The sequence below is a fragment of the Notamacropus eugenii genome, chromosome 3 (genome assembly GCF_028372415.1).
Source record: "Notamacropus eugenii isolate mMacEug1 chromosome 3, mMacEug1.pri_v2, whole genome shotgun sequence".
Lineage (NCBI taxonomy): Eukaryota > Metazoa > Chordata > Mammalia > Diprotodontia > Macropodidae > Notamacropus > Notamacropus eugenii.
This window is the reverse complement of record NC_092874.1, coordinates 120327382-120354450: the sequence shown is the minus strand read 5'-3', so window position 1 is coordinate 120354450 and position 27069 is coordinate 120327382. Positions and strand designations below refer to the sequence as shown.

Below are 27069 nucleotides of genomic sequence, written 5' to 3'. Positions count from 1 at the left end.
TATACTTTAGAAAAGGTCTAATGGAAAAAAGGATATAGGGTTTTTTTTTAACTGAGTACTAACAACTCGTACTGTAACACACACACACACACACACTCCCAGACCAATCTATTCACCTGCCCCAGACTTGAAATAGAAAAATGTGCTGAGACCTAGACTCAAATACACAGAAACGTCTCTTCAACACGTTTATGAGGACAGCCTTTTGGAGTTCAGTTCCTAAGAGAAAACATAGGGGCTTATCAACTGAGCTTATTGATCAAGGTCCAGCCAAATGCCAAGGTATATACATTTTATTTAAAAAAGTTTACAGTTCTTTCATTATACACAACTATTTGAGAGGTTATAGTCTTTGAGAAGAGGCATTCGTCCTGTTGACAGATGTGCCCACTACATCATCACAATGCAAGAAAAAAAGGTGGTAGGGAGGGGGAGAGGAGAAAAAAAAGATAAAAATCTTAGTCTCCAATAAAGGGCTTGGAAGCCCCTTTCATCTCTTCAAGTATCACACAATATGTACCAAATACAGTCAGTAAATAACGGCCATTTCTCATGATGCCTACAGACCTGCCGAAGGGCCTGCTCCACTGAGGCAAGGCCAAAGGTAGGTCTCTGCCCTCTTGAGTGGCATATAGTGATGGTGGAGAATCCTCACATAGCTAAAAGCTGCTCATTATTTCCACATCCCCTGAGACATCCTTCCACAAGACTCGGACTCCAGTGAGAAATCCATTGCCTTCCAGAATTCTCTGTGAATGTTCCACATGACCAGAGGGAAAATGAACATGGGTTAAGACTGAGGGAAGTGCTTGCTGCCCTCCTATAAATCTGAACTAAGTTGATTTCAAGGAACTGGTTTGGGGGTGCTGATTAAAAAACACATACATACATGCGCGCGCGCACACACACACACACCACACAAACCCTGCTTACTTTTCTGAGTGATTTTTTAAAAAAACTTTACCGGGTGAGTCCTTGAGACTCTAAAAGGTTCACAGACCATTTCAGTCAAGCCAGAAGCCAATTCCTGAACCGTGGCTATCTCACCCATCAAACTCCCTTTCAGAAGTTAAACACTCCTCTGAGTTTCTACCAACCTGTTGGCAATTAGAAAAGTTTCTTCTGAAATAGAAAGAAGATTGTTAGCTCATGACGAGATTATGGCACCTTCTGATGACCATCCATCGAGGTATGAGATGCCAGGGTAAAACTGGACGGTGACCTCAAAGCGGGATGTGGGGAGGGGGACACTCAAGGACGTGAGCCAAAGTACCTGTTTCTAGGTCATCAACCACTACCCACTAGCTTCAAATGAGGCTCCAGTGTTCAAGAATCCAGAGGGCCAATGGAAAGGATCGAATGTTTCCAGGCTGAGACTATTTTGCTTGCTGGTATCTGGCCAGAGCTTAAGATCAGTTGTAGGAACAGGGGCAGAGAATGGCATGGGGCTATAAAACCACAAGATAGGCGTTCAGAAAACACAGGTACTACCTGAACAGGAAAAAGGAAAATAAATTGCCATTGCTAGTTGCCTAAATAGCTGTGTCCAGTCTTCCCTGGGGATACTGGTTACTAGTCTCAGTAGTAGTAGGGGGAACCAGGTAAGGTTTGGACCAAGACAGAGCTGATTAGTGTAGGAAAATCTACTTTGGCTTACTCTCCCAGCCATATTGGGAGGGGGGGTGGTGGGAGGAGGCACTGGATTTCTTTGAAATACAGAAAGCCCTCTATTACTTGGGACCAACCATGGACCTCATTACCTACCAAAACTTGCCTCAGCTGTAGTAGAGGGGCAAAGATTGGGCATTAAGAAATGCTAATTAGGCAATCTTCTTTGACATGCAGAAAACCAGTTTCCATAAAGAAAATGTCCCATCTAGAGCCAAGAAAACATGCACAGATCCATAGCTAGTCTCTCAGAAAGGATGTGTACAGCCTTGAAAGGACACCATGTAATTTGTATAGCAATGGCAAGAGGCTCTGAAAGCTAACACAGAAACCTAGTCACTGACACACTTATGTACACACATGCGCACACACACACACACACACACACACACCACACACAATGAAGCAATGCTCAGATTGGCTTCCGGTCTCCAGAATGAGTCTCACTTATGAGAGCACCCTGTACTATAAAAACCTCTGATGCTGGTGCTTTAGAGTAGAAGGAATTGTTGGCTTGTCTGTTTAATTAAAGAAATGGGCCTTGGTCATGGAGACGAGATGTACACTGGTTCACATGCCCCCAAACCTGGTTATGGACTGGCAACCTGGTTGTTAACTAGATTAAAAACAATAATTACCTGGAAATAAATTTAAGGTAATTAGAACACTATTGTTTATACAATATTGAAAAAATACAATTTTTTATTATTTTAACTGAAATCACCACCCCCAGCACTTTAAGCCTACCCCTAAATAGCACCTACAGTAAAGGTTATAGCACAAGCAAACTGCTAATTCAGCAGGTAAGCAAGTTAGACCGTGCCAGCAGAGATACCCTCCCTCCCCCAAAGTAATGAGAATACAACGTGCTAGATAAGAGTTAAAGTACACCATTACAGGTTAAATAGTTAATACTACCCTTCCAACAAGCCACAAATGCTAAATAGAGAACTTCAGCACGGTAACCTAACCACAACCCTACGTAACTGCACTTTTTTTAAAATTTTAAGCAAATAAAAAGGAAAGAAAACCTTTTGCGTCATGCCCGTAATTAAGGTAAAATAAATTCTTTGTATGTCTTTTTATTTAGGAAAATAATCATGCTAAAGCAAGTTGTACTTTATATAGATTTTTCAAAGGAAAAGAGATTGATTGTGCTTTTTGAATTAAAAAAAAAAAAAGATAGGCTATCTTCCAACCTCATTGACTCAAACCTTGTGGAATATTGTACTTCTAAATTTAAAAATGCTTGTCAGAAAAAAAATTTTCTTTTAAATCTACCAAATGAGCCCTGTGGGACATTCAAAGCGTTCGTTTTTGAACTGTCTCAAAATGGTTAATTCTGCTACTGTCCTTACTGGTTGCACCCCCCTCCCAAAAAATGGAATTAAATTTTTTTCTGGCTGTCTAAACATCTTCACAAAACTCCCTAAAATACAGCAGGCAACATTAAGATCTGAAAGGAATTTTGTAGGCAACCTCTGGACATGTAGCTAGCTGAGTTTACATCTGATTGGCGGGAATTTTAAAATGTCTAATTCCGTCTTAACATTGACAGGGGAAAAAAAAATCCATCTTCAATACCTGTTCTACTACATCAGAAGATATTTCATCCTGTCCCTTTCCCTCCGTCTCCCTTCAGAAGAGTCCTTCAACTATATCTGAAGAAAGCTGCACTAGTTTTCTCCATGTATAATCACTTTGGGTGGAATAACCTTTATTTGCTCAAATCTGTCTTCTGATAGAATTCTGAATGTGTGCTGGGGTCTGCAATGTCCTCTCTCCCCTCCCAGGAGCAGATGGTAATCAAGCCGCTGCCAAGGGGTGGCAGAAAAAGGAAAAAAAAAAGACAACACATTAAATGAGAGTGCTGAAGTTTTCGTGGCCACTGGCCCAGTCTTCCCAGGTCTAATGCTTAGCATAATGACTCGCTTTGATGATGAGACCCTCTCTCGGTAGAAGAAGGTACAATTTACAATGTATGTCTAAACACAGTTCAAGCACGAAAGAGCAAGTTTAAAGCTCTCAGTCAAGGGTAGCAGTCTCAAACTGGCAAAGAAATAGAGTCTAATTTTGCATGTGCTCTGAATGAACTGAAGCACTATCCATGTCATTTCCCTCCTTTTCCCCCTTCGCCCACAAAAGGGATGGAGCTCAGAATCCAGACCAAGAAAATGAGTCATGTCCAGAAAAAGGATTTCAAAAGGTCCCCAAAGCAAATACACCCGTGGTTGCAGGGCCCTGTAGCTGGAAGGGCAGGAATCCACATAAAAAAAAGTACTTAAAATCCAAGTCAAAAAACCTTCCTTTAAGTGTCAAATACTCCAGATAGCTCCCTGTACTCGGTTATAGTCACTCCATGTAAAATAGGGTGTCAACATGAATGGGAAGGAGCATCACCGCTACTGGGCTGTTGGCTCTCTAAGCACACTTACATCAGGCCTTCTCCCTCCCCTAGTCTTTCCTCTTAAAAAAAGCTCTAGTCTATCTTAACGTCCAAGGGTTGGTTGGTTTGGTTTGTTTCTTTGGAACCACCAATAAAGGAAGCAGTACTGTTTTGTCCTCACGTCTACCTATCAGAGCAGCTATTTCGTTGACAGCTCAGTAGCGTACAAGTTGACTTGGCCAAATGGACTTATGAATGCATGCATTCGGGCTGCATATTGCTACCAAAATGGAATGTGGGAATATGCTATGCACCTCAGGTTGAGAAATGACCAAGAAATCAAGATCTAAAGGGTGATATATAATATATATATATCAATGCTATTATTCATAAAAACCTTGTTTAGTAATAAAAAAAATTGCTTTGTTTAAATATGAATATTATAGTCTGCTTCTCATGGTTAGGAAATAATAGTCTTTCTGAAAAGCAGGCAGCCTTTTCTACTACAACTCCATGTCTTGCGCCTCGTCTTCCGAAAAGTCAGACATAGAACTCTCCGACGAGCTGTCCCCAGTGCCCTCTTCCTGTTCCTTCAGTGCTTCTTCTGTTGCATATTTCTGAATGTATTCTGCAGAGGGGACAAGAGACAGGAGGCACAGTGAGCAAGCGTGGGAGCAGAACCTGAGCTCTGCCTCAGACACTCAGGGTGCAGAGAGTGAACCAGAGAGATGTCATGGGGAGGAGCCTGCCCATGTCCCAGGTCTGGTGCCTGTTCTCTCAGGATCTTCATGGGGTCCTCAGGCTCCTTGTCAACAGAGCCAGGACACTGGATTAGGTGGCCTTTGGGGGAAGGTCCCCTTCAGATTCAGTGCTAGGAAGGCTGGCTACAGCATCACCATCCCCTTGTCAGCATCTTGGAGCACTTAACAGACCCAACAAGGACAAGATAACTGAACATGTCTAGAGTCCAGAGTCCAAGGTACTTGGAGAGGAGAAAAGGCAAATATCTTGAGATGGAAGAAAGAGGTCAGAGAACCTGACACAATTCAGCCTTGCCCATTATCCTCATCCCCATCAGCCCCTACTCTCTGGGTATCTGGTGGAAGTGCAAGGGAGAGCACTGGCTTGGAGTCAGGAAGCTATGAGTTCAAATTCAGCCTTAGACACTTACCCGTTGTGGGACCCTGGGCAAGTCACTTAACCTGTTTGCCTCAGTTTCCTGATCTGTAAATGGGGATAAAAAGAGCACCTCCCTCTCATTGTTGTGAGGATCAAATGAGACAACAAGCGTAAAGCACTCAGCACATCGTCCTGGCACACAATAAAGCTATATGAAGATTAGCTATTATTATTCTCTCCAGCTCAATGAATCGACTCACTGTTCCCTGTTCATGGTGCTGTCCTTCCTAGAGAGGGACCCAATTTGTCACGCATTCTAGTCTTCTTTAAAGGCCTCTCCAGCCCGGTTCAGTCTGCTTACACACTTAGGAGCCAGCACCCCTCACTTAGCACCTAGCATATATTCAATGTCGTTTGCTGCTGCTGAAGTTGAGTAAAGGAAGTGAAAAGGAGCAGACAAGAGAAGGACCAACAGCTAAGAAATAGAGGGCTTATTTCTCAACGGGGTGAGGGAGAATCTGGAGCTGAAAATCAAAACTAAATTCAGAAAACATATAGCAGTGAGAAATCCTTTCAGTTCATTTCCCATGTCTTTAGCCAAGACTCCAGTCTAGTTGATTTACTTGGTAAGTCCAGTTACATGACCTCAACCTCAATTTTACAATGGAGGATTTTCCCAATAAGGAAAGATGATGCAGGCGGGGGGGTGGGGAGAGAAGGGTGCTTCTGGGAAACAGGGCATTTCATTAGCAGGCAGAAGAAATTGCAAGGGTTAATGTCCCACAAAAACTTGGATTCCTCAGTAAAAGGTAAGCTCCTTGAGGTCCAGGACTACACTCTGTGATCTTACACTGTCTGACACTGACAGCCTGGCTCATGGCAGTTACTTGATATCCTGGCTCACGATATGGCTTCATTTCTCTAAATTCAGACTTAGATTAAAAAAATGAGGAGGTGGAAAGGATTTCTACATTTTTGTTCTTTGCCTGTCTCCCCAACGAATCCCTTTCCTGGTTCATCCCTAACACTCTTCAGTAGTTAGTGACAGAGAAAAAGAAATGGGATGAGAAAGAAAGGTGAGATAAGCTGACACACTCTCCTCAATGAGATTTAAGGGACCACTCTGTGCTCAGGTCATTATGCTAGGAAAAGTGGCTAGAAATAAAAAGACAAAACAAAAGTCCATAGCTCTCGAGGATCTTATATCGTACTGCAGGTTACAATGGGGACACACAGAAATACAAGAAAATGTGAGGAAAGGAGAAAGTTCTGACAACTCAGGGGATCAGGAAAGGCTTTGAGTAGGAAGAGGAAAAGGCCTCTGAGCTCTGCATGGAATGAAGCTAACAATTCCAAGAGGATCAGAAGTAAGCACAAAGAATATTCCAGGCATGGAAGCAAGTAGGCCAATTTGGCCATTCAAACTCACTAACATTAAAACTAGTGAACAGTTTCATATTAGTAGCTAATAGATGACTTCAACTTCCACTCTACCCTATTTATTCCACTCAAGTCAGAGTTGAAAATTTGTCTTGCTTTTTAGCAGTGGAGGTAAAGGACAGTCAGTTAATTAGCATTTATTAAGTGTGCCAGGAACTGTGTTAAGCACTGAAGATGCAAAGAAAGGCCAAAAAAGCCCCCAAAAACCTCTTAACATGTTCACGGTCTATAGGGGGAGACAAGATGCAAACAATTATGTATAAACAGATATACACAGGATAAACTGGGGGGAATCTCAGAGGGAAGGCAATATGACTAAGGAGGACTGGGAAAGGATTCTTGCAGAAGGTAGAATTTTAGCTAAGATGTGGAATAAGTCAAGGAAGTCAGGAGGTGGGGATGAGGAGGAAAGAGTTTAATGTGTACTCTCATACTTTTCCTGTGTTTCTATCTGAAAACAAATATTTGCCTCAAACATTTATTTAGTATATATATGGACTCCAAAACCCCCAATAATTCTGCTTTACAATTTTGTAATCACAGGTTAACTCCAGCTTCTTACTATGAGAATAGACTTTGGAATGTTACTGAACTATAGACTTTGCCTGTCAGGTACCAGAGCTATCTGGTTAAAAAGGGTCATGGAAAAACTGCTTGCTATGTGGGAAAAAAAAACCCCAGTAACAATAGCTAGTATTTATAGAGCACTTTAAAAAGTGGTTCATACGTAGTATTTCATGGGAACCTTGCAATAATCTTGGGAGGCAGGTGTTATGATCCCCATTTCACAGATGACAAAACTGAGGCAGGTCTTCTTGACTCCAAGTCCAGCACCATATCTACTGTGCCACCGGCTGCCTAGAAACCAGTGACCCCTTACTGGCTTTAATAGCCATCATTTATCTAAGAATAAGGCTTTTTCAACCTGGGTTGAAATCTGGAAAGATTAGAAGAACCACTGACTAAACCATTAAAAATTATTCCTATAAACCTTAAGTTTACAATATTTTCAAATCAATAATCTACCCATATCATGAAAAGATTCACATCTCACTCAACTGCTTGAAGAAACTGAGGTCTAGAGAAGTTGAATGCCTCACCTAAGATCACATAGGTAGTAAACAGAAATGCTGAATATGAACCCAGGTCCCTTGACTCCAAATCTAGGGCTCTTTCCATTAAAACCTTGTCTAAGAATACTGTAAACTTTTGAAGGTTTTCTAAAAAGGTGGTGACTACGGAACAAAATTAAATTCTGAGGTTTTAAATGTCTCATCCCTCCCATGTAGATGGATAAAATTTAACTCCTTAGCCATAATTTTATATATGCATGTGAAACACTTTCTTCTGCGTAGTTCTTAACAAATAAAAGGACACATGTGGGAAAAAAGGGTTTTGAGCCCTCTCTCCTTATCCTGTACCCCCTCCTTTTTTTTGTCCTCTATAAGAGTCTTTAGGGGATAAGCACAAAAGATGATGGCAGGAAAGGTCTGCCAACCCAAAGAACTGAAGGCCTTTCAAATACACTAGGGCTGTTAGCTCTACCTTTAGATAAGGAGAAGAAACAAAATGCCTGTCTAAATGGGAACAAATTCTGCTGACTTTCAAAGAAATCACTGCTCCATAGTTCAGGGTTTAGACTCTCATATAACTTTAGAATAGTCTTAGAATTGAAATGCATGATATCAAATTCTCTGCTTTAAAATAAGGGAAATATACAAGATAGTTATTAAAACCATGGCCTAATAATAGACAAACGTTGAAATCTTAGAAATGTCTACAACCAATCTTCCACATATGGCACATATATTTCATAGAACTGAGGTATAAAATGTGTAAGTGGGAAAGTAAATGGTCAGCTGCAAGAGCTCCTTAAATCTACCTCTCTCAAAACTAACCTGGTCTCTACCACAGACCAACATATATGCTAAATGTTTCTGTTGGTGGAAACACCAGACAGTGGTCAGCTAGGGTAATTCAGAAATCATGACTAACCATGTGATTATAAATGTTAAGACATTAGTAGTATTTTTAAGGTCTGAAATGAGAGCATTTTAAAATGAACAAAACAATTGGTTGCAAAACCACTTAAAGGTTGCTTGCGTGTACTTTCATCCACAAAACCCAATGATCTACTTAATGTTTACTATATTGTAAGGAACTATTGAGAAAAAGTAAAAGACCTAGACCCTAGTCTTAAAAAGTTCACAGGTAAAAAAATTCTTAATAAATTAATAACAGTACAAGTTTTAAACAACAGCTCTAATTGTAAAAAGAAATGACTCTAAAAGTCATAAAAACTGATCAACGGTGACCAACTATGATTCCAGGCGATCAGTGCTCAAGCATGCCACCTACCCTCCTCCAGAGAGATGATGGCCTTAAGGTACAGAATGAGATCTATTTTTTTTTTTTGACATGGTCAATGGAACAATTAGTTTTGCTCAAATATGTGTGTTTGTTAAGAGTCTTTTTTCTTTTCTTTTTTCTTCTAATGGTGGAATAGAGTAGGGAGAGAAAACTGGTTTTCTTCTGGCTTAAAAAACAAAAAAATATTCCAAGACAACAAAGTAAGGAATACAGGTGCTATATGAAGAAAGCTTTCTTTAAAAGGTGGGATTTGAGAATTTACAGGGCAAAAAGGGGGATAAGATGAGTATTTCAATAGAGGTAGGAAGTACAAGACATTCTTGAGAAAAAATAAGCAAATCAGTGAATAGGCTTCACGTAGGGGTAGAGATTTAAAGGAGAGAAGCCAAGAATGGTAGATTAGTCCCAGGGTGTAAAAAACCTGGAATGCTAGTTAAAAGAACTTGGATTTCATCCTTTAGGCAAAGGGGAACCTAAACTAAAAACATTTTAGGAGAGTGCCATGATCAAAATAGAATTTTGGAGAGATTAACCTAAGCATCAATGTGTCAGATGGAGATATTTAGAGGTGGAAAGGAGGGAAAGCAAGGAAGCTACTATTTGGTAGCCTCAATCTTTTCAGACAACCAAGAATGACAGAATGAGAAAAGTGATTTGCAACATGCTCATTTGAGGAAGTAACCAATTCTGTAGGTGAGATATCTGGCTACTCCAGATGGAAAATGCAAGTTATTTTCCTTTTGTAATTATGCTACTTTATCTGTTTGTACAAAATTAGCTGTTTCAATTTTTTCTACAGTAAAGACTAGACACCAGAAATCCACTGCAATGTGGAGTTTCTCTATCTTTTTCTCTCAATATGAGTTTCTCTACCTAAAATAATCTAATCCTGACATTAAATACTTCTAGGTCAAAATTTTAATATTTGGTCTTAAAACTCTATCTTGAAATTGACATCCATTTTGCTGTGCAAGGCTTTAAAGTTGGTAAAGTGCTTTACATATACTTCAAAGATATTTAGCTGCATCAAAAGTATAGTAATTATCAAGTGTCCCACTTTAAGCAAACTAATTTTTCTGGGTTTATATTTCCTACTTGTGCAAAGCCACTGAAACTGACTACTACAAGTCTTTGGGGAATTGGGATGTTAAAAGAAGAAATCATCTTTAGCTGACTGACAACACATGTTCCAATTTTTTTTCTCCTATGTTTTCATGAAAAGACTCACACACAAACCATGTTTAAATAATTTTGACTGTAATCTTTTGCAGGTGCACTTCAAAGAGGCCAGAAGCCTCAGCATTTATTGAGGAAGCTGATGTTCTGGATTGCTGTGCAGGTGGGTAGCAAGTTATGCTAAATTGGACAGTCACCAAAGGGAAGTCTGCCCTAACCTGAAGAAACTGGAGACTTCTCGTGGCTCCTCTGAATTCCCTTCCTTTTTTGGTGACGTTTCCATAAACCTAATTTTAATTTTATCACAGTTAATGTGCCTTCAACAGGCAAATATTACAGAATAGGAAAAAGAGGATTCTAGACTTCTGACTTTTTGCACAAATGAATATAAACTAGTCCACTTTAATCCAGGGGAACTAGTAAAGCCACTTGCGTACTCACTGTTATGCTGCACATTTTAAAAGGAAAAGAATACACATTTATATAGTGCCTACTATGTGCCAGGTACTATGCTAAAATGCTCTTCACAGATAATATCTCGTCTGACTCTCCCAACAGCCCTGGGAGGCAGGTGCTATCACTGATTTCATTTTACAGTTGAGGAAGCCGAAGACCACCTTCCTTGGCCCAGGATCACACAGTTAGGGAGAGTCTGAGGCCAAATCTGAATTAGCACTTTATCTATTCACTGAGCCATGTGAGCCAAGTATTGCTATGAGTAGAAAAGAGAAAGTTATTGAAGTACTCACAAAGTTCCATAAGGAACTTTGCACTAGCTCAGAGTTCTCTTTTGCACTAGGCTCTGACTGTTTCTAAGTCATTACAATGAGAGAGACAAAGCTAAAATGTCTGATCCCACTGGACTGAACATTATCACTATACTAGCCTGATTTTTCTTCCTCTGAAACATCAAGGTAATTTTAAGGACAGACAAACTGGTGCCCTGAGTGACAAGTGGACCTGAGTTGAGGACTGAGGCCACTGACTCAATACTCTATTCAAAGATGGGGTAGCCAATTTACAATGAGATGAATACTATCCACTACCTACCAGAGTGTGCCTCAATTTTTTTCCCCTTCTTTTTCTCCTGTTTCTATTTTTTTCTTTCTTTTAGGTCTGCCAATGACATTCATGAGCAATGTTCAGTCCTAAAAAAGAGTGGTCTGTCTTGCCAAGAAGGTTGCTGATACCTGTCCTACACCAGACTTCCCATTCTAAGACTGGGGAACAGTAGGGAGAGCAGTACACTGACAATGAAACCCTATGAGCTCCAGGCAAAACTGTTTATTCTCTCACCTTTAATTTTCTGTTTGTATTCTTCTGGTCGATGAAGGTACATGGCTGCAGCATCACCATTTAGAGGATCTATGGGGTTTGGATAGGCCAGCAACTGGGGCAGGAACGACTCAAATATATTGGTAAGATCTACAAAAACACAAATAGAAGTGCTTAAACATTTATCTAGAGATGTACACGTTTCATGCATTGGAGCAAGGAAGTAGAGAGATTTAAATTTCATTTATTACATGCATTCCAAGAATTCACTTATCATATTCCTTATTACCTGCCTAGCTGCTAAACAAACTTATGATAACTTTTCAATTTTTTTTCCAGATAACCATTAAGTTTGCTTTGCAAATGATGGAGTTGTCGTGTGCCTGTTTAGTATCTAACCCCCAGACAGCCATTACATCAATATTTTTTCTCTTGTAAGAGCCACCCATGTGTAATTTAAGTTTTATAGTAAGTTATGTCTTGTTTTGTTCCTAAAGTTAAAGACAATCCCTATAACTAATTCATTCTACAAGTTGGTTCTCCATTTTCAAACATGAAACAATTTGACTAGAATACTACATAATTTGCTATAAATCATCATTTTCTTCTTAACAATCTCTATCATTGCTACTTTCCGTTTCCTTGAGATAGGAATCTTTTATATCACCTTTCCTTATCTCTTATTTCACCCCCAAATAAACATTTAAGCACTATGTTTAACTAAAGAAGTTCAATGGAATTTTGTAGGCTCATAAGATCAAAGGTCATCAAGAGGTCATCAAGTCCAACCCCTTTATTTTCTAGAAGAGAGCTAAGATCCTGGGAGTCTGAGATGTGGCCATGGTCATACAGAACTAGGACTTGGAATGAGTTCCCCTGGTTCCAAATCTAGCCCTGTTCCAATGTACCAGACTGAGACCTCTTAGCACATAGTATCTGAATGCAATCTTCTAACAGCTTCCAATCTCAGTAGGATCATCCTCTAATTATTACGAATATCAAGAGGAAGTAATGGGCTCCCAAGTCAGCTGGACCTGCAGCTTAAGTTCCAGTTGGTTGTGATATATACTGGTTGCAAAATACTGGAGAAGTCACTTCAGTGAATTATAAGCTAGAGAATACTGATGGATCTGAATGGGTAGAAGGTGTTTCCCCTTCAGAACAAATGTGGGTAAAGAAGACAACCCAAAATTCCAGATAACTGGTAAGATGTGAAAACTGGATGCCAACTTATTGATTAAAACTACATGTACACATGGCCTTATACAAGAGAAGCGATTTTGCTAAATTAATACTTTCCCACTGACTTGTTTTATTGTTTCATCTCTAATTTTTCTTCTATTAGCTGCTACCGTTAGTTACTCCAAACAACTCATAATCTGTAAAACTGAGACAAATCAGGAAGCTCTAAAACTATATAACAGTGGTCTCCAAGTGAGGGCCAGGGGATGTGAGCTGACTCCACAGGATATATGATCCATCAGCAGGAAGATGGAACCAGTAAGAGCATAGAAAGTCATATGGAATCGCATCTGCTTTCTGTGATAGGCAGCTCTTACTGGGAAAATAACATATACATACTCCCAAGCATATCCATCCCTGCTCACTTTGTGGCTGTGGCTGGTGCCCTTGGGAAGGTGAGAAGAGTAGTTTTGAGTTCCAGGGCAGTGATCAGTGATTAAAAATTCTACTTTTGCTCTGTCTATTTTGGGTGAGTCCAACAGGACAAGCAGGTATGAACGGCATGTGATCTCATTCCAGCATCTTCTCACCCCCCTCCCAACCCACTCTTCATCCTAACTTTCTATTGAGGTTCAAAGCTCAGTATCACCTTCAGCTCCTAGTTCTCCCACAGCTCACAGAGCCAATCACTTGTTAAATCTTGGTTTCCACCTCCACAATTTCTCTCACATTTGTATCCTGTATTGACCACATTAGAATAGCCTTTAATTGGTCTCCGTATCTCAAAAATCTTCCCTCTCCAATCCACGCAGGTAGCTGTCAAAATAATTTTCTTAAAGTTCAGGTCTGACCACGTCACTCACCTACTCATGAACAGAAGCTTCCTATGAGATCCAATGCTATTTCATCTTTATCTCATCTTTTGAGATTTCTGAGTTTTGTATAAATTTTACAACAAACATAATTACTAGTACAGGAGTATACACATAGAATTTATAAATAAGTAAATATATATACACCAGAGGGAGTACTTTAATATATTTTATGGATAGAGTGAATGATCAAGAAAGTTTGGAGACCACTGCTTTATAGCAAGAATAATCACGTGACTCTCTCGACACACAAATTTGCGATTAGTACCTATACACTACTGAAGAACCTTCCAAAAATTACACTATGATAGAACACACCATTGATAAGTCACTGACTGTGATTCAGCCAATTTTTACCTCACAGCTTCAGTGTTTTCAAGCATAAAACTGGCAAGTAGACTGGATGACCTACAGGGTATCTTCTAATTCTATAATTCTGCTACTGACTTAGCATTGATTCACTGATGACTGCCTCTACCAAGGCAGTTTATTTTTACTTAGTGAAAAAGCAAAGGCCCTTTTTATAAGTATGTTTCATCTATAGACTGGCAGGTTGGAGTGGGCCCCAAGGACAATATCAAAATCTGCTACTCATAAAATTTGAGGGTTTTTTCTTTTTTTTTTTTTCCCCTTCACTTGCCCTTTGCTAGAAATACAAATGACTAGTGAAATGGTCAGGTTACAAGAGCAAAAGAGAAGGATAAAGTGCATGCTAATTCATAGTAAGTGGGATAAATGACCCTTCACTATCAGTGGGGAATACTAATACAAGTTAGTTCACAACAGTGTCTCTAACTCAAGTGGCAGTGAAGGCTTCCTTCAATGTGTACACTAAATTCCCATACACTGTGGGCAGGATGCCTTTTCCACACACTTTGGGCCAAAAATGCCCCAAAAAGTTTCTTTGAAATTTATGGTACAGAAAATCATTTCTAACAAACATTTCAGGCAGATTTGCTGTTGAACTGTTCATACATGTACAAATGGTCTCATGCGGCACAGAGTAAAAAGAGTGTGAGCTTTGGAGCCAGAAAACCCAAATCCAAAGGCTCTCTTCTACTCCTACAAAAAGGGACAGTGACAATGTCATGTCATCTCTTTATGTTTCAATTACCATCTGTAAATTAAGGGAGTCAGACCAGATGACCTTTAAAGTCCCTTCTAGCTCTAAACCTACAATCTTGTGTTTTCAAGAAGCTCAGTAAAAGTAAATGAGAACATTTCCCAGATGAATCCAGACTTACTGCGAACCCTAAGGCTTTTCATGCTGAAATGTTATCACAAATGCTACTCAAAGGAACAGAATGTACATACACACACATTTTAAAAATAATTCAGAGTGTAAGTCGGTCATTTAAGTAAACATTCAAAATTGCTTCAGGGTTAAAGAAATATCTCAGAGATGACATTTCATAATCAAGAATTTAGTCTATTACAGGATAAGAATTCAAACTCTGCCCCTACAGTTTTTATGGTTTTTAAAGTTACTGATAGGGGTTCTGTCTAGGCAATGTATCTAATAAGCAAAAAAACCCTCAGTTCTTAGTTCTTCCTTCCTGCTTCTACCTTCTTCCTGTATCAGCACACCCTGTCCTGTTCCATTTCACTGATGTGCTGAGTCATGTCTGTAAAACATGAACTATACAGAGCAGAAAAAGAAAATTACATAGCTCAGATGCAAGTAAAGATACCAGCTACTGAACACCAATTCACTGGGCCAAGATATTTAGAGGGAACAAGCAAAGCCTTTTTAAAAGATGGGCGAAATCAAGTAAGAAAGAATAGCATCTCTCTATCTCCTCACATGTCTCACACAACTGCCATCCAAGAAGTGGTCAAACAAATCCTAGGATTAAATATATTTGGTTATTTTGTTTTTTTTAAAGTGGGCACATATCTTGGTCAGTCACAATAAACTGATTCTTAGTGTCTGGAGAACTTTTTTTAAGCCCCCAAATGTCAACCACTTTACTATAATCCTTAACACTTTGAAAAGCAGTACAATGGAGAAACAGAGGTAGGACTTATTGTTCAAGATCATGTAGCTAGTAGACAACAGTCAAAGGATAAGACTACCAAGCTAAACTAATTTTAAAAGAGGTCTTCAAAATACCAGTTCACGATAAAGGATAGACAAACTGATAGCTCTCATTTGTCCTATTCTAATGCTCAAAAGGTAGCCCAAAGATTACTGGTCCCTACATGCTTCGCGGACTGAATAATAGCTATAACATGGCAAAATCTGTAACTGTTCTGGGCACAAACTAGCCAACTACAGCTATATTCCATTTATTCATTGAACAAATATTATCTAAGCTCTGCTAAGTGGGCTGGGGAATGCAAACAATAAGATAGGGTTTCTGTTCTCAAGGAATTTCCAGTAAGAAAAATCTCAAACCCAGAGATTCCCTACAAAGCACCAACATCCATTTCACTGGTCTTTCTTGGAGAACCGTGTTAGTGTCTTCCCTCTGCTGATCTCTCCAGCTCTGTCCTATATGCATTTTGTTAGTATACCATTGTTTTCATGTGGACTTCACGATTACATTGTGAGCTCTTAGAGGGCAGGGACTATGTACTGCCTGGCATAGAGCATGCACTTAATATTGTGTCCTTCCCCACCCTTTCCCCCTTTTGTTCTTACCCCCTAAACAAATGGTTCTTAGATGTTTTACCCCCTTGTTCTTAAAGCAATTTAATCCCATCTTTTGGGCAACAAGCACCTACTATGTGCCAATCATTTTGCTAAGCTCTCAAGATAAAAAGAAGGCAAAATACTAATGAGTGCCAGCCCCTGTGCTAAGTACTTTGATCCCACAACCCTGGGAGGTAGGTGCTATTATTATTCCCATTTTACAGCTGAGGAAACCAAGGCAAACAGAGGTTAAGTGATTTGCCTGGCTAAGTGACACAGCTAGTAAGTACCTGAAGCTGGATTTAAACTCTCCAGGCCCACTGCTCTAACCATCAGCTGCCTGAGCCAGAAAGGCAGCATGGTTACATGTTGGAATTGGAGTCAGGAGGGTCAGCTGGAATGTTTCTGACAACAACCAACCCTGTGACCTTTGGACGAGTGACAGTGTGAGCCATGGTTTCCCTCATTTGTAAAACAGGGATGTTTGTAAAGTCCTGAACTTCGAAGTGTGTTATGCTGAGGTGTTTGGCAGTCTTTAAATCACCACTTGAATGTGAATTAGTGACACAAAGCTACTCTTTCCCTTCCAAGGTCCAATACAAATTCTGAATCCCTCCCTTTAACCCTTTCATCTTCTCATTTTTGCCCAGGCCACCACCTGTCCCTAACTTGTAGTGTTGACAGGCTCTAGGTAAAAGATTATTAAAGTGAACGCAGGCAAGAATTGATGAAAGTGGTGTTTGGATGTGGGGTAGGGATGGCATGAGAGGGAAGTTGGCTTGTTTTGGGTATTCTCAAAGTGACTTTTATCAGTGGTGATAGAAATACTGAATTATCTGCAGCAAGGGAATAGTAGGTCAAAGTAACAGGGCTCTTTGGGAGAGTGGGAGGCAGGGGAGTCAAAGATGAGAAACATCTAAGCAAAGGGGAAGTGGTTCAAAGCAACCTGGCTCTTTGGGATGCACATACTTAAAAAACCCACAAAGCTAATCCCAGGTCTTCCAAGACTTGATGTGTGACTGTGGGCAAGTCTCTTCCTCTCTGCATCTCAAGTTCCTCATCTGTAAAAGGAGAAATATAATATGCTATCCTTTACAGTAATAAAAATTACTGTAAAGTACTTTTCAAACTATACCAAAGGGCTAGATTAAAATATTACTATTACTACTACTACTACTAAAAATATTAATAATAATATAATCTTATTTCCAGGAAGATAAAGTAATAACAAAAATCACAACTACCCATGTTCTACATGTTCATCAAAATGTGTTAACTGGAATGTATCTTTTAAAAAAATCTACCAGCTCCCATACTCCACTAAGTAACTCATTTTAATTAAAAAAAAAAAAAAAGCTGATATACAGAACAATCAATCAGGCGTTTCTTTATGACAAGAAGTCCTACTTGTTCCATTTTTGCACCCCAATTTCCCTTCAGTTAAAAAGGACATCTGTCTATAAAGTAAGTTGGTATCTTCAAATGAAAATTATGAGGAAGTGCAAAGTTCCAACAGGCCAGTCACTATTACCGCCCTCACCTACCTGGCAATCTGAGGGTCTGACTGAAGGAATCTCAGCTACTATATTTATTTATTCCCTGATGCTCACTACCCTACCACCCAACACCTTTCTAAAATAGATTACTTTAACACGGGGAAATTATCCCATCATATCAAATAGCTACTTCTGTCCAGGAAATAATTCTGTCACTCTAGTGGCAGGCCGAAATGTCTACCAGTAGTAGGGATCAGTTAAGTACTCATCTTTTCTGCAGTCCTCTGTTTTTTTATCTTTAGTCTCTCAAGCACCCTTAATACCATTTCTCTATAATACTCAATGCCTCTTAAGTGTTTTGTCCTCTCTACTTTAAACCCTTTCTTAGGAAGTTGGTATGAGTCATTTGCATCTCAGTATGAATTTAATTCAATGTTACCCAGGGGCATTTGTATTTTAAGTCTCATCTTAACATTCTTTAACTCCAGAGATCTATTCTTATACCGTCAACACCTATAATTACCAAATCTAAACCAGTCCATCAAATTTCTACCCAGTCATCTGAAATTCATAATTTTTAAAACCAACTCATTTTCCCCCAATTTTCTCTTTCCTATTTCTATTAATGGGATCAGCATTCTCCAATCACCTAGGCTCAAAACTTCAGTCATTTTGCATCCCAGTTTCTTCTCTCTAGCCATCCTTCCCTCTATGTTTCATGGCCATTGCTCTAGTTAAGGTTCAAGTAGAAGTATCTGATACTTTGGTCAAGATATATTCTTCAATCCAGCCTTTTTCCTCCTTCCCACAAATTTAACCTATAAACCACTAACAGATTAATCATCTTTAATTGTCAGTCCTACTCAGACACCTCCTGAATATATAGAGATGACTCTGGGTTCTCTTTAAAAATTGTTCAATGCTACCCCACCTATAAGAACGAGGAAAAACAGCCACAGAGATATAATGAACGAACATCTGTCATCCATGTACCAGCCTAAATTCAGAAAGGATCATCATTAGAAGCCCGGACAATAAGCCACTTTTTGTTTTTCAGAACATAGCAATTCATGAAGACCATCTCTACTGTGATGAATGTGGGGGTAGGGAGATGAGGATGATGGTAGCTGTAGTTGGAAAAAACTCACAATATCAAAACTGTAGATGCTTGAATGTAATGAAGCAACCATCAACTTACTGTCAAATGTTAACTTCTGTGGCCTAGTATTCAAGGGCATTATAATCTGTCTGCATTCTATCGATGCCAGCCTAATTCTCAAACACATAGCCTCCATTCTGGTTGATACTGGTGGTACTCAGCACCACTACCCTTCTGCTTCTTTTCCCATAACTGCCTCTCACTCTCAACCTTGAGTTGTGTGCTCAGTACTCCATAGAATGAGGGCTGACCAGAGTACATGTGACAGATACTTGTATTGTGACCATGGACAACTAACCTCTCTAGGCTTTTGATTAATCATCTAAAACAAGGATTGTTAATTTACCAACCCAACATCCTTCTAATAGCAAAGGCATAACCTACTTAATGTTTTTAAATGACCATAAAACAATATTGGATCTGGCAGAGCAATATTTCAATGCACAGTTAATTTCACAGAAATGTTATCAATAGATGATAGTTTATTTTGGCCTAGCTTTAGTCTGCAATCCTATTCAGAGTTGCTGAAAGTTTGATAAGAGCAAATGAACAGATGTTAATCATGAATAATGACAGTTACTTTTTTAAATAGCAAGATTTAAACAATTGCTTGGTAGAAGAGTTGGAGAAAAAATATGTTAATGGGTATAAAGTATATAAGTCACTATTATTTAGGGATTAGTTATTGTTTTATGTATTTTGCCTTCCAATTGCTGAACCCTTAACCACTCTGGGGCCCATTAGCACCTGTGGAGAAAGAGGGAAGTAGTACCTCATTTTAGCCAATAATTTAATTTATCTGTACTCTCTCTATCCAATTATCATATTTTCTATGATAGGAATTGGAAAAACTCATCTTTTCAATGTTTAGTAAAATCAAGATCACAAAAGTGAATGTAGTTTAGTTACATGAACTAAATGAATTGGGTAATGAATTATATGGAACAAGTTCGTAATGTGACTAGCCATAACATTTTAATTCATTTATTTACTCAAAGTACTTATTATTTACTCTGCACAAAATCATGCAGTCAACTTTCTAAGGCTGGAACAAAACAAATGTAAATCTTTAAATTTTTATTTTTACCAAAATTATGCAAAATTTAGTTTTTCACCTCCTTTCTATTCTACTCAATTCCTAGTGCTTATGAGCAATAAGAGTATAGAAAACAGTGAAAGGAGAAAAGAAGTAATCAGGCACTCAAGTAATTAATAAACTAGCCATTTAGCTGTTTATAACTGAGAGGAAATATTTTTGTGAAAAGCCTTGGTAAACAGATGAAACTGAAAAATTTCTCCTGTAAAATAAACCCAAGTGTATAGTATGACCAAGATAGGCAGATGTGAAAAGAGAAATGGTTTGAGATCATATGTAACTTTCTGAACAGAACTGAATCTGGCTTTAACGTGGAACATCCTTATCTCTCTGCATTCTAAAGCAGGCTGCCCTATAGAGCTTTGTGTTGTAAAATAAACTGATACTGGCTATCAAAAGAACTTGTTCTATTGTTGCTTAATTTACAAAATGGCAGTGTGCAAGGCCCTGCCACTGCTGATATGCTTCTCATATCAGCATCACCCACCTCTTAAATAGGAAACTCAATTATATGGCTAACTCAAACAGAGAAGTCTTAGGTGGAAAGCTTTCCTTTGCCTCTTCTATACCATGGCTACCATCTCAAATCCCCTGCCCTCCAGTACTAAATTTCTTGAAAAAGTTACTCAATACCTTCTCATTCTTGCCTAACTCACACAATGAAGGGGCCTTTCTTTATACCAAGGCAAACAAATATACATACATGAGGGATCCCATTTCTACCCTGTATCTCCCTGTGCTTCCTCTCTCTTCCTCAGTCTTTCACTTTCTTGCAATCTCTCCCTTTCTACTGGCTGCTTACATGTCCATTTCTCTCCCAACCTCCCACTTGATCTGTCCACCCCCAACAGATATGGTTCCATATTTCCCTCCCTTCTGTAACTAAACTCTTGAGAAGGTTACACAATGGGTGCCTCCACTTCCTTTCCACTCACTCTCTTAAGCTCTAGCATCTGGCTTCCCACGTCATCATTCAAAAGAAACTGCCCTCTCTGAAGTTACTAATAACCTCTTTTCTTTACTTTCATTCCCTCTTGTCCTCTCTGGAGCCCTTGACACTGCCAATAACTCTCTACTCCTCGATATACTCTTTTCACTAGGTTTTCATGACACTGTCATGATTCCCCCCTGCCTATCTGACCACTCATTCTCAGTCTCTTTTGCTGAATCTTCATCCACATCATGTCCAACAACCTAGGCGGCTCTGTCTTGGGCCTCTTCTTTTTCTTCTATACTATTTCACTTAGTGACCTCCATGGATTCAATTATTATCTCTATGCTGATGATTTTCAAATCTATTTTTCCAGCCCTAAGCTCTCTGGCAACCTCCAGTCTTGAATCTACAACTATCTTTTGGCCATTTTAAATGGGATGGCCTGATGTAGAGTTCACCAATTAAACATGTTCCAAACTGAACTTATCTCTTCTTTTCTTTATTTCACTATTACTACTGAGAGAGTACCACTCAGTCACCTAGGCTTACAATCTAGGTGTCACTCTCCACTCCTCACTCTCATTTCTCATATCTAATCTGTTGCCATGTCCTGTCAATGCTACCTTCATATCTCTTACATATGCCCCCTTCTCTTTTCCAACATTTCCACCACCTAGATTCAGGCTTTCCTCGCTTCACACCTCAAGTACTGTGACAATTGGTCTCACTGCCACAAGTCTCTCGACATTCCAGTCTATCTTTCAGCTGTGAAAGTGATCATTCTAAAGTGCATGTGTGACCCATGAACTCCAGTAGATCCTAAATATTTCAAGGATCAAATATAAGATCCTTTGGAGTTTAAAGTTGATTACTTGTCCCTTCCTACTTTTTCAGTCTTCTTACACCTTACCTCCCAACACATACTCTGTGATTCTGTGACATAGGCCTCCTTGTTGTCCCCTCTAAGATAAACCATTCATCCAACTTTGGGCATTTTCATTGGCTATCTTCCCCCATATGGAATGTTTTCCTTCCTCATCTCTGCCTCCTGGCTTCTTCAAGTTCCAGGCAAAATCCCACCTTCTCCAGCAACTTTTCCAGCTTCCCTGAACTCTCATGCCCTCCCTCTGTGGATTACTTCAAAATTATCCTATATTTAACTATCTGCATTATCTCCCCTATCAAACTGTGAGCACTTTGAGAGCGGGGCCTGTCTTTTACCTCTTTCTGTATCCTCAGTGCTTAGCAGTGTCTGGAACATAGCAGTGGCCACATAAAAAGATGTTTATTGGCCAACCTCCTCAGGACCCACTCTCTTAAATTCGTGGAATCTGGCATCCAATGCCACTGCTGGACTGAAGCTCCCCTTCTCAAGAAGTTACCAACCACTTCCTAATCACCAATCCCAATTATCTTTGTTGAGTACTTAGTATTCTAGAATCCTATAACTCTTAACACTATTTCACCACCCTGTCCTACTAAATAAATTTCCTTCCCTTGATTTCAGGAATACCACGTTTTCTTGGTTCTCCTTTCCTAAGTGCTTTACCTGTGCTGTGTTTGCGGATTCAAGCTTTCCTTGACCCCCTAACGAATCAGGTGTTCTCTAAGGAAGGTTCTGTCTTTGGCCTTCCTGCTTTCTCTATACTTTCACTCACTGGTACAGCTTTAATTATGAGGCTCTACGAAGATGATGCTTCTCTCCTAAGAGCTACACCTATGTGTCAAGTGTTTCCAGACCATCTCCCTTGAATCAGTATCTCCAGCTAACCTTGTCCAAGACAACCCTGCTCTTCTTATTTCAGTTTTTTCTGTCTGATTTGCCAGGAATTGATCTGTTTTTCTACAATAAAAACTATGGGAATATCATTTACTCTTCATATTCTATCTCTCATATGCAATCACTTACCAAGTCCTCTCAATTTCAACTCCAAACCTTCTTCTCTGCTGTCCTCTCAGTACAGGGCCTCAGTACAACTGGACTATTGAAAACTGCTTCACAACAGTTTTCTTCCTGCCTGCACTTTATCCTTCATATACTGTTGCCAGAATAACTTCTTCGTAGATCTGGACATGTTACTTCTCTGATTAGAAATCTTCAGTTGTTGCCTATTGCCCATGGAGCACAATTCAACCTGCTTTGCCGGGCACTTAAGGCTTTTCACAATCTATTTTTCAGTTTACTTCCTCTCCTCTCCATGAACTCTACAATCTATTCAAATTGGACTAAGCTTTCCCCTGAACATACCAGAAATTTCCCATTTTTTTGCCTCTGCTCACATCGTTCCCTTTGCCTAGAATGTCCTTTCTTATCCTATACCTCCTTCCTACTGAAATGCTACACTCCTTTAAAGTCGAACTCAAACGCTCCCTCCTCAAAGAAGCCTACTGCTTCTTCCTAGAAGTCTGACCTAAGAGTATTTAGCAACGTTTTCCTTAAGTACATAATATTGTAAATGATAGAAATCTGTGTTTTAGTGCCTTACCAGATGGTAAGCTTCATGAGGACAAGGGTTACGTCTTATTGGAACTATTTCCCCATTCAGCACAAAGCTTTACGTGGCAGGTGTTTAATAAAGGGTTGCAAAATGAAACATCAGAACTAACTAGACTTTTAAAAATAGGAAGAACTCCTTTAGCGTGGAAGTGAAGACCAAGAAATACTCAAACCACACCCAAGATCAAAGCACCTGAAAGGTTAATCTGATGAAGCACTGAAACAACCACTGAAAGAATTCTGTATGCTTGGGTACATTTACTCCAAAATAATAATTTAAAAGGTCCATAAGCCAAAGGCAGGCAACTTTGTAGTTGGAGAAAAGGACAATTATCAAAAGCATAGGATGCTAAAATATTTTTAGTGGAGCAAGTACATTTTTAAAGCAGCAAACCAGGAGCATACTATTTGGTCATTTAAGAGAAACCATTTTAAAGATTCTGACCTATTCATCAAATAATATTGTTCCTTAAACCCCAGAAACATGCTGGGGGTTTTTAATGTGAAAAATCCCCTACAGCTAACAAACTGCAGAATACTAAAGAAACGATGCAATTATTCAAGTAAATTTGAAGGAAGTAAATTCTTTCTCAAATTTTATGTGGTCCTTCCTTATAACTCTTAACATGGCTGTAGATCCTCAGAGTATGGGTTTCAAAGGAGAAGAATGTTGTCATTTAAATCATAAAATTATTTCTTTCATTTCCTAAATGTTCATTTGAGGTCTTCTTGTTTAAGTACAAACCTGGTATGACCCTTCTTACCTCTACAACTGCCATCATCACAACTACAAGATTTGTTATTAACCTTCTATAAATAAGGGCAGTTAATAAGTAACCAGCTATTCTGGTATTTTTTGTAGCTCACACTTAAATTCAGCATCAAGCTTTTAATCACTGAACAACAACTTAAGAGTGTTCTATAATATTTGAACAGTAAGAACTGTTCAATATGTAACTCCATACTGACTCCAAGGTTAAGTGCCCAAGAACATGGGAGGCCACTGTTCACCACAAGATGAATCCTAGATTTTAGAAAGGAAATAAAACTGGAATGTAAATCCATAAATTAAGCTGTAAGACATGCTGGAACTTTGTTGTTGTTCAGGTGTTTTTCAGCCATGTCCAACTCTTTTTGATGCCATTTGGGATTTTCTTGGCAGAGATATTGGAGTGGTTTGCCATTTCCTTCTCTAGATCACTTTACAAGATGAGGAAACTGGGGTAAACAGTTAAATGACTTGCCCAGGGTCACACAGCTTGTATGTGTCAAAGGCCATATCCCAGGTCTTTCTGATTCCAGGCCCAAATCTATCCACTGTACCACCTAGCTGCTCATGTTGGAACCATCCAGAGGCCAAAATGAAAACTACCTCTCAGTCAAGTTCTCAAAGGAAACAGTAAATTAGTTGCTGATTCTGCAGCACCAGCTTTGAGACAGAAGCTGTTTAGTGCTAGAACCTTGTCTACGTTGTGAACTTCACAAGATAGAACATTTATCCGAAGCCCTAATGCAGACCATCATGAAAGGGGCATCACTACTGAATTCCAAGTAAGTTCTAAATCCCAAGGAAGATAGGTTGTCTGTAGCTGATTAACTTTTGGGGCCCTATACCAATATCGTCTGAAGATTTCCTAGCATTTAGATATGTTATATGTTGAAGGGTGGATCATGGAATGAAGGTTAATTAAAGGTTATTATCAAATCCAACAGTCTCAGCACATTTGTTTTCTTTTTATCTACCACAACTGACATTTCTTGAATACTCCTGGAAATAAAGTGCTATGCCTCTAGAGTGTCTAAGAGACTTGTTACGAAATCACTTCCAAAGACCAGTGTGAGACTTGTGGTGGATATCAATACTGACTTCTCAACCCTATTCAAACAATAATTGTTGACCAATCAATCATCCATGCAGACAAAAAACTTCTTCCGTTTGGCATAAAAAGATAGAAACAATGTAAACAGAGAAGTTTTAAAAAAGTGCAGCCGTTGGGCCAATATTTGAATGATTGCTTAAGATGTTTCCCCTAAGCTGTGTAAGAATGAAACTAAGGTAACTTCTTCCAATTCATAAAAAAGGTGAAATTATATTTAAGGCTTAAAAAACTTAAAAAAAAAAAAGCCACGTCACAGAAGCATTAGCAAACAGCACAGGGACAAGCTGTACTAGTCTGGGATTCAAGAAGGCTTGGGTTCAAGAACGCTTCTGCCTCCTCTTACTGCCCACCTCTGTCACATAACACTGTGTGACCACGGGCAAACCACTTCAATTTTCAATGTCCCAAGCAACCTTTCACTGATATAAAAATTATCAAAGGGCAAATCAAACTCTTCCCCTTCCTTAATCACAAAGTTCCTGAGCTGTCCATTATTATCTACTTCTTCACCAATCATTGATTTCCTGTATTCCCAAGGCAAAACATTTTCTGTCTCTGAATTTTTACATCAACAAAATGGAAATATGCAGGTGAATACCTGAGTACTGCCTAATGAGATAATGTGTATGACCCAACTGTCCAGAAAAATAAACTGCTTCATCTTCTAACTCACTAAAGTCTATGACAGTAATTTAGCAAATCAGACATGGTCAAATGACATTAGGTGAACTTCATGTAGCTTGTGAGAGGAGACAGGCACAAAATAGGTACTTAATACTCACTGACTGTCACTTGACTTAAGAAATTTATGGAACTTAGAAGAATAATGTTAACGGATTTTGCACATAGCAACAGTTTCAACAAAGTTATTAGACCCTGATCATTATTCTAAAGTGGAAAGGCAACCAAAAGGTAGAGTACACAGGCAAGTTTACAACAGCTAAAATCATGTGATTCTACTAGACTTCTGTATTTAAGTTTCAACAAATTCCTTAATATGACACGGATTCTTGAGATCTGGATTCCTTCCCCTAAAAAACTGATTATAGAAAACATTCATGTAAAAATTCATTGGTGAGGGATAGATATGTTTTAGATCTGCTCTAGATGCTTATGGATCTTGGGAAAAATTGTGATTACAATTTTATGACCATCTCCCTCAAAATTTAAAAAAAAAAACAATCTGTACAGAAATGTGAGAACTTCAATGAAAAGAAAATTTCATTTTCTAGTTGAGTATTTAAGTCTACAGGTCAATGTTTTCCTATAGGTTGGTAATGTCAAATTATGTACTTTGTCTTTTGAACTAAGATGTCTGAGTAAAGTCTGCTACAGGAAATGTACAAAGTAAAAGAAAACTAAACATTTATGACAATCTTTTTATTATAGATTTTGAAATTATATGAAAGACTGGAAAAAATTTTTTGCAAATGCCCTCATTCAGAAAATGGATCACAATAAGGTGTAAAGAAAAGTCAAACAATGAAAAAGTAAGGGTAGATCACAATCAGTACCATGGGAAGAAAATAATCATATTAAGAAGATGAAAGTTCCTCCACATAGGTATCAAAGTATTATTGCTTGTTAATTAATTTGGTTCTACTTGGTAAAAACTAAGTATCTTATGTAAGACTTTGTTTTTTATTCAGTAGGTTTATTTGATTGTCTTGTTGATAATTATTAAGTCTGTAAGCTTTTAAATTAAAAAAATGAAGAAACAACATAGGATCATAGATTTGGAGCTGAAAAGGGCCTTCTTCCCAGGCATCTAATTTAGTTATTTTTTGAGAACCCTATGCTCAGTTTTCTGAGTAGTAGACAATTTTAAAAATTGTGTTCAATCTTCAAAATAGCTTCTCATGATTATATTTGTGTATCCCATAA

General features: G+C 38.8%; 1 protein-coding gene across 2 annotated transcripts in view; it reads right to left on the bottom strand.

Moving 5' to 3' along the window:
* Positions 1–278: 278 nt before the first annotated feature.
* UBE2H (ubiquitin conjugating enzyme E2 H) overlaps positions 279–27069 on the bottom strand; it is a 127482-nt gene continuing 100691 nt past the window's right edge. For both annotated transcript variants that reach the window (XM_072652753.1, XM_072652755.1), the window contains exons 6-7: positions 11456–11584; positions 279–4682 (exon numbers count right to left, since the gene is read on the bottom strand). In XM_072652753.1, coding sequence (XP_072508854.1) covers positions 4558–4682; positions 11456–11584 — 254 coding nt within the window. In that variant the 3' untranslated portion in view covers positions 279–4557. The remainder of the gene's footprint in view (positions 4683–11455; positions 11585–27069) is intronic.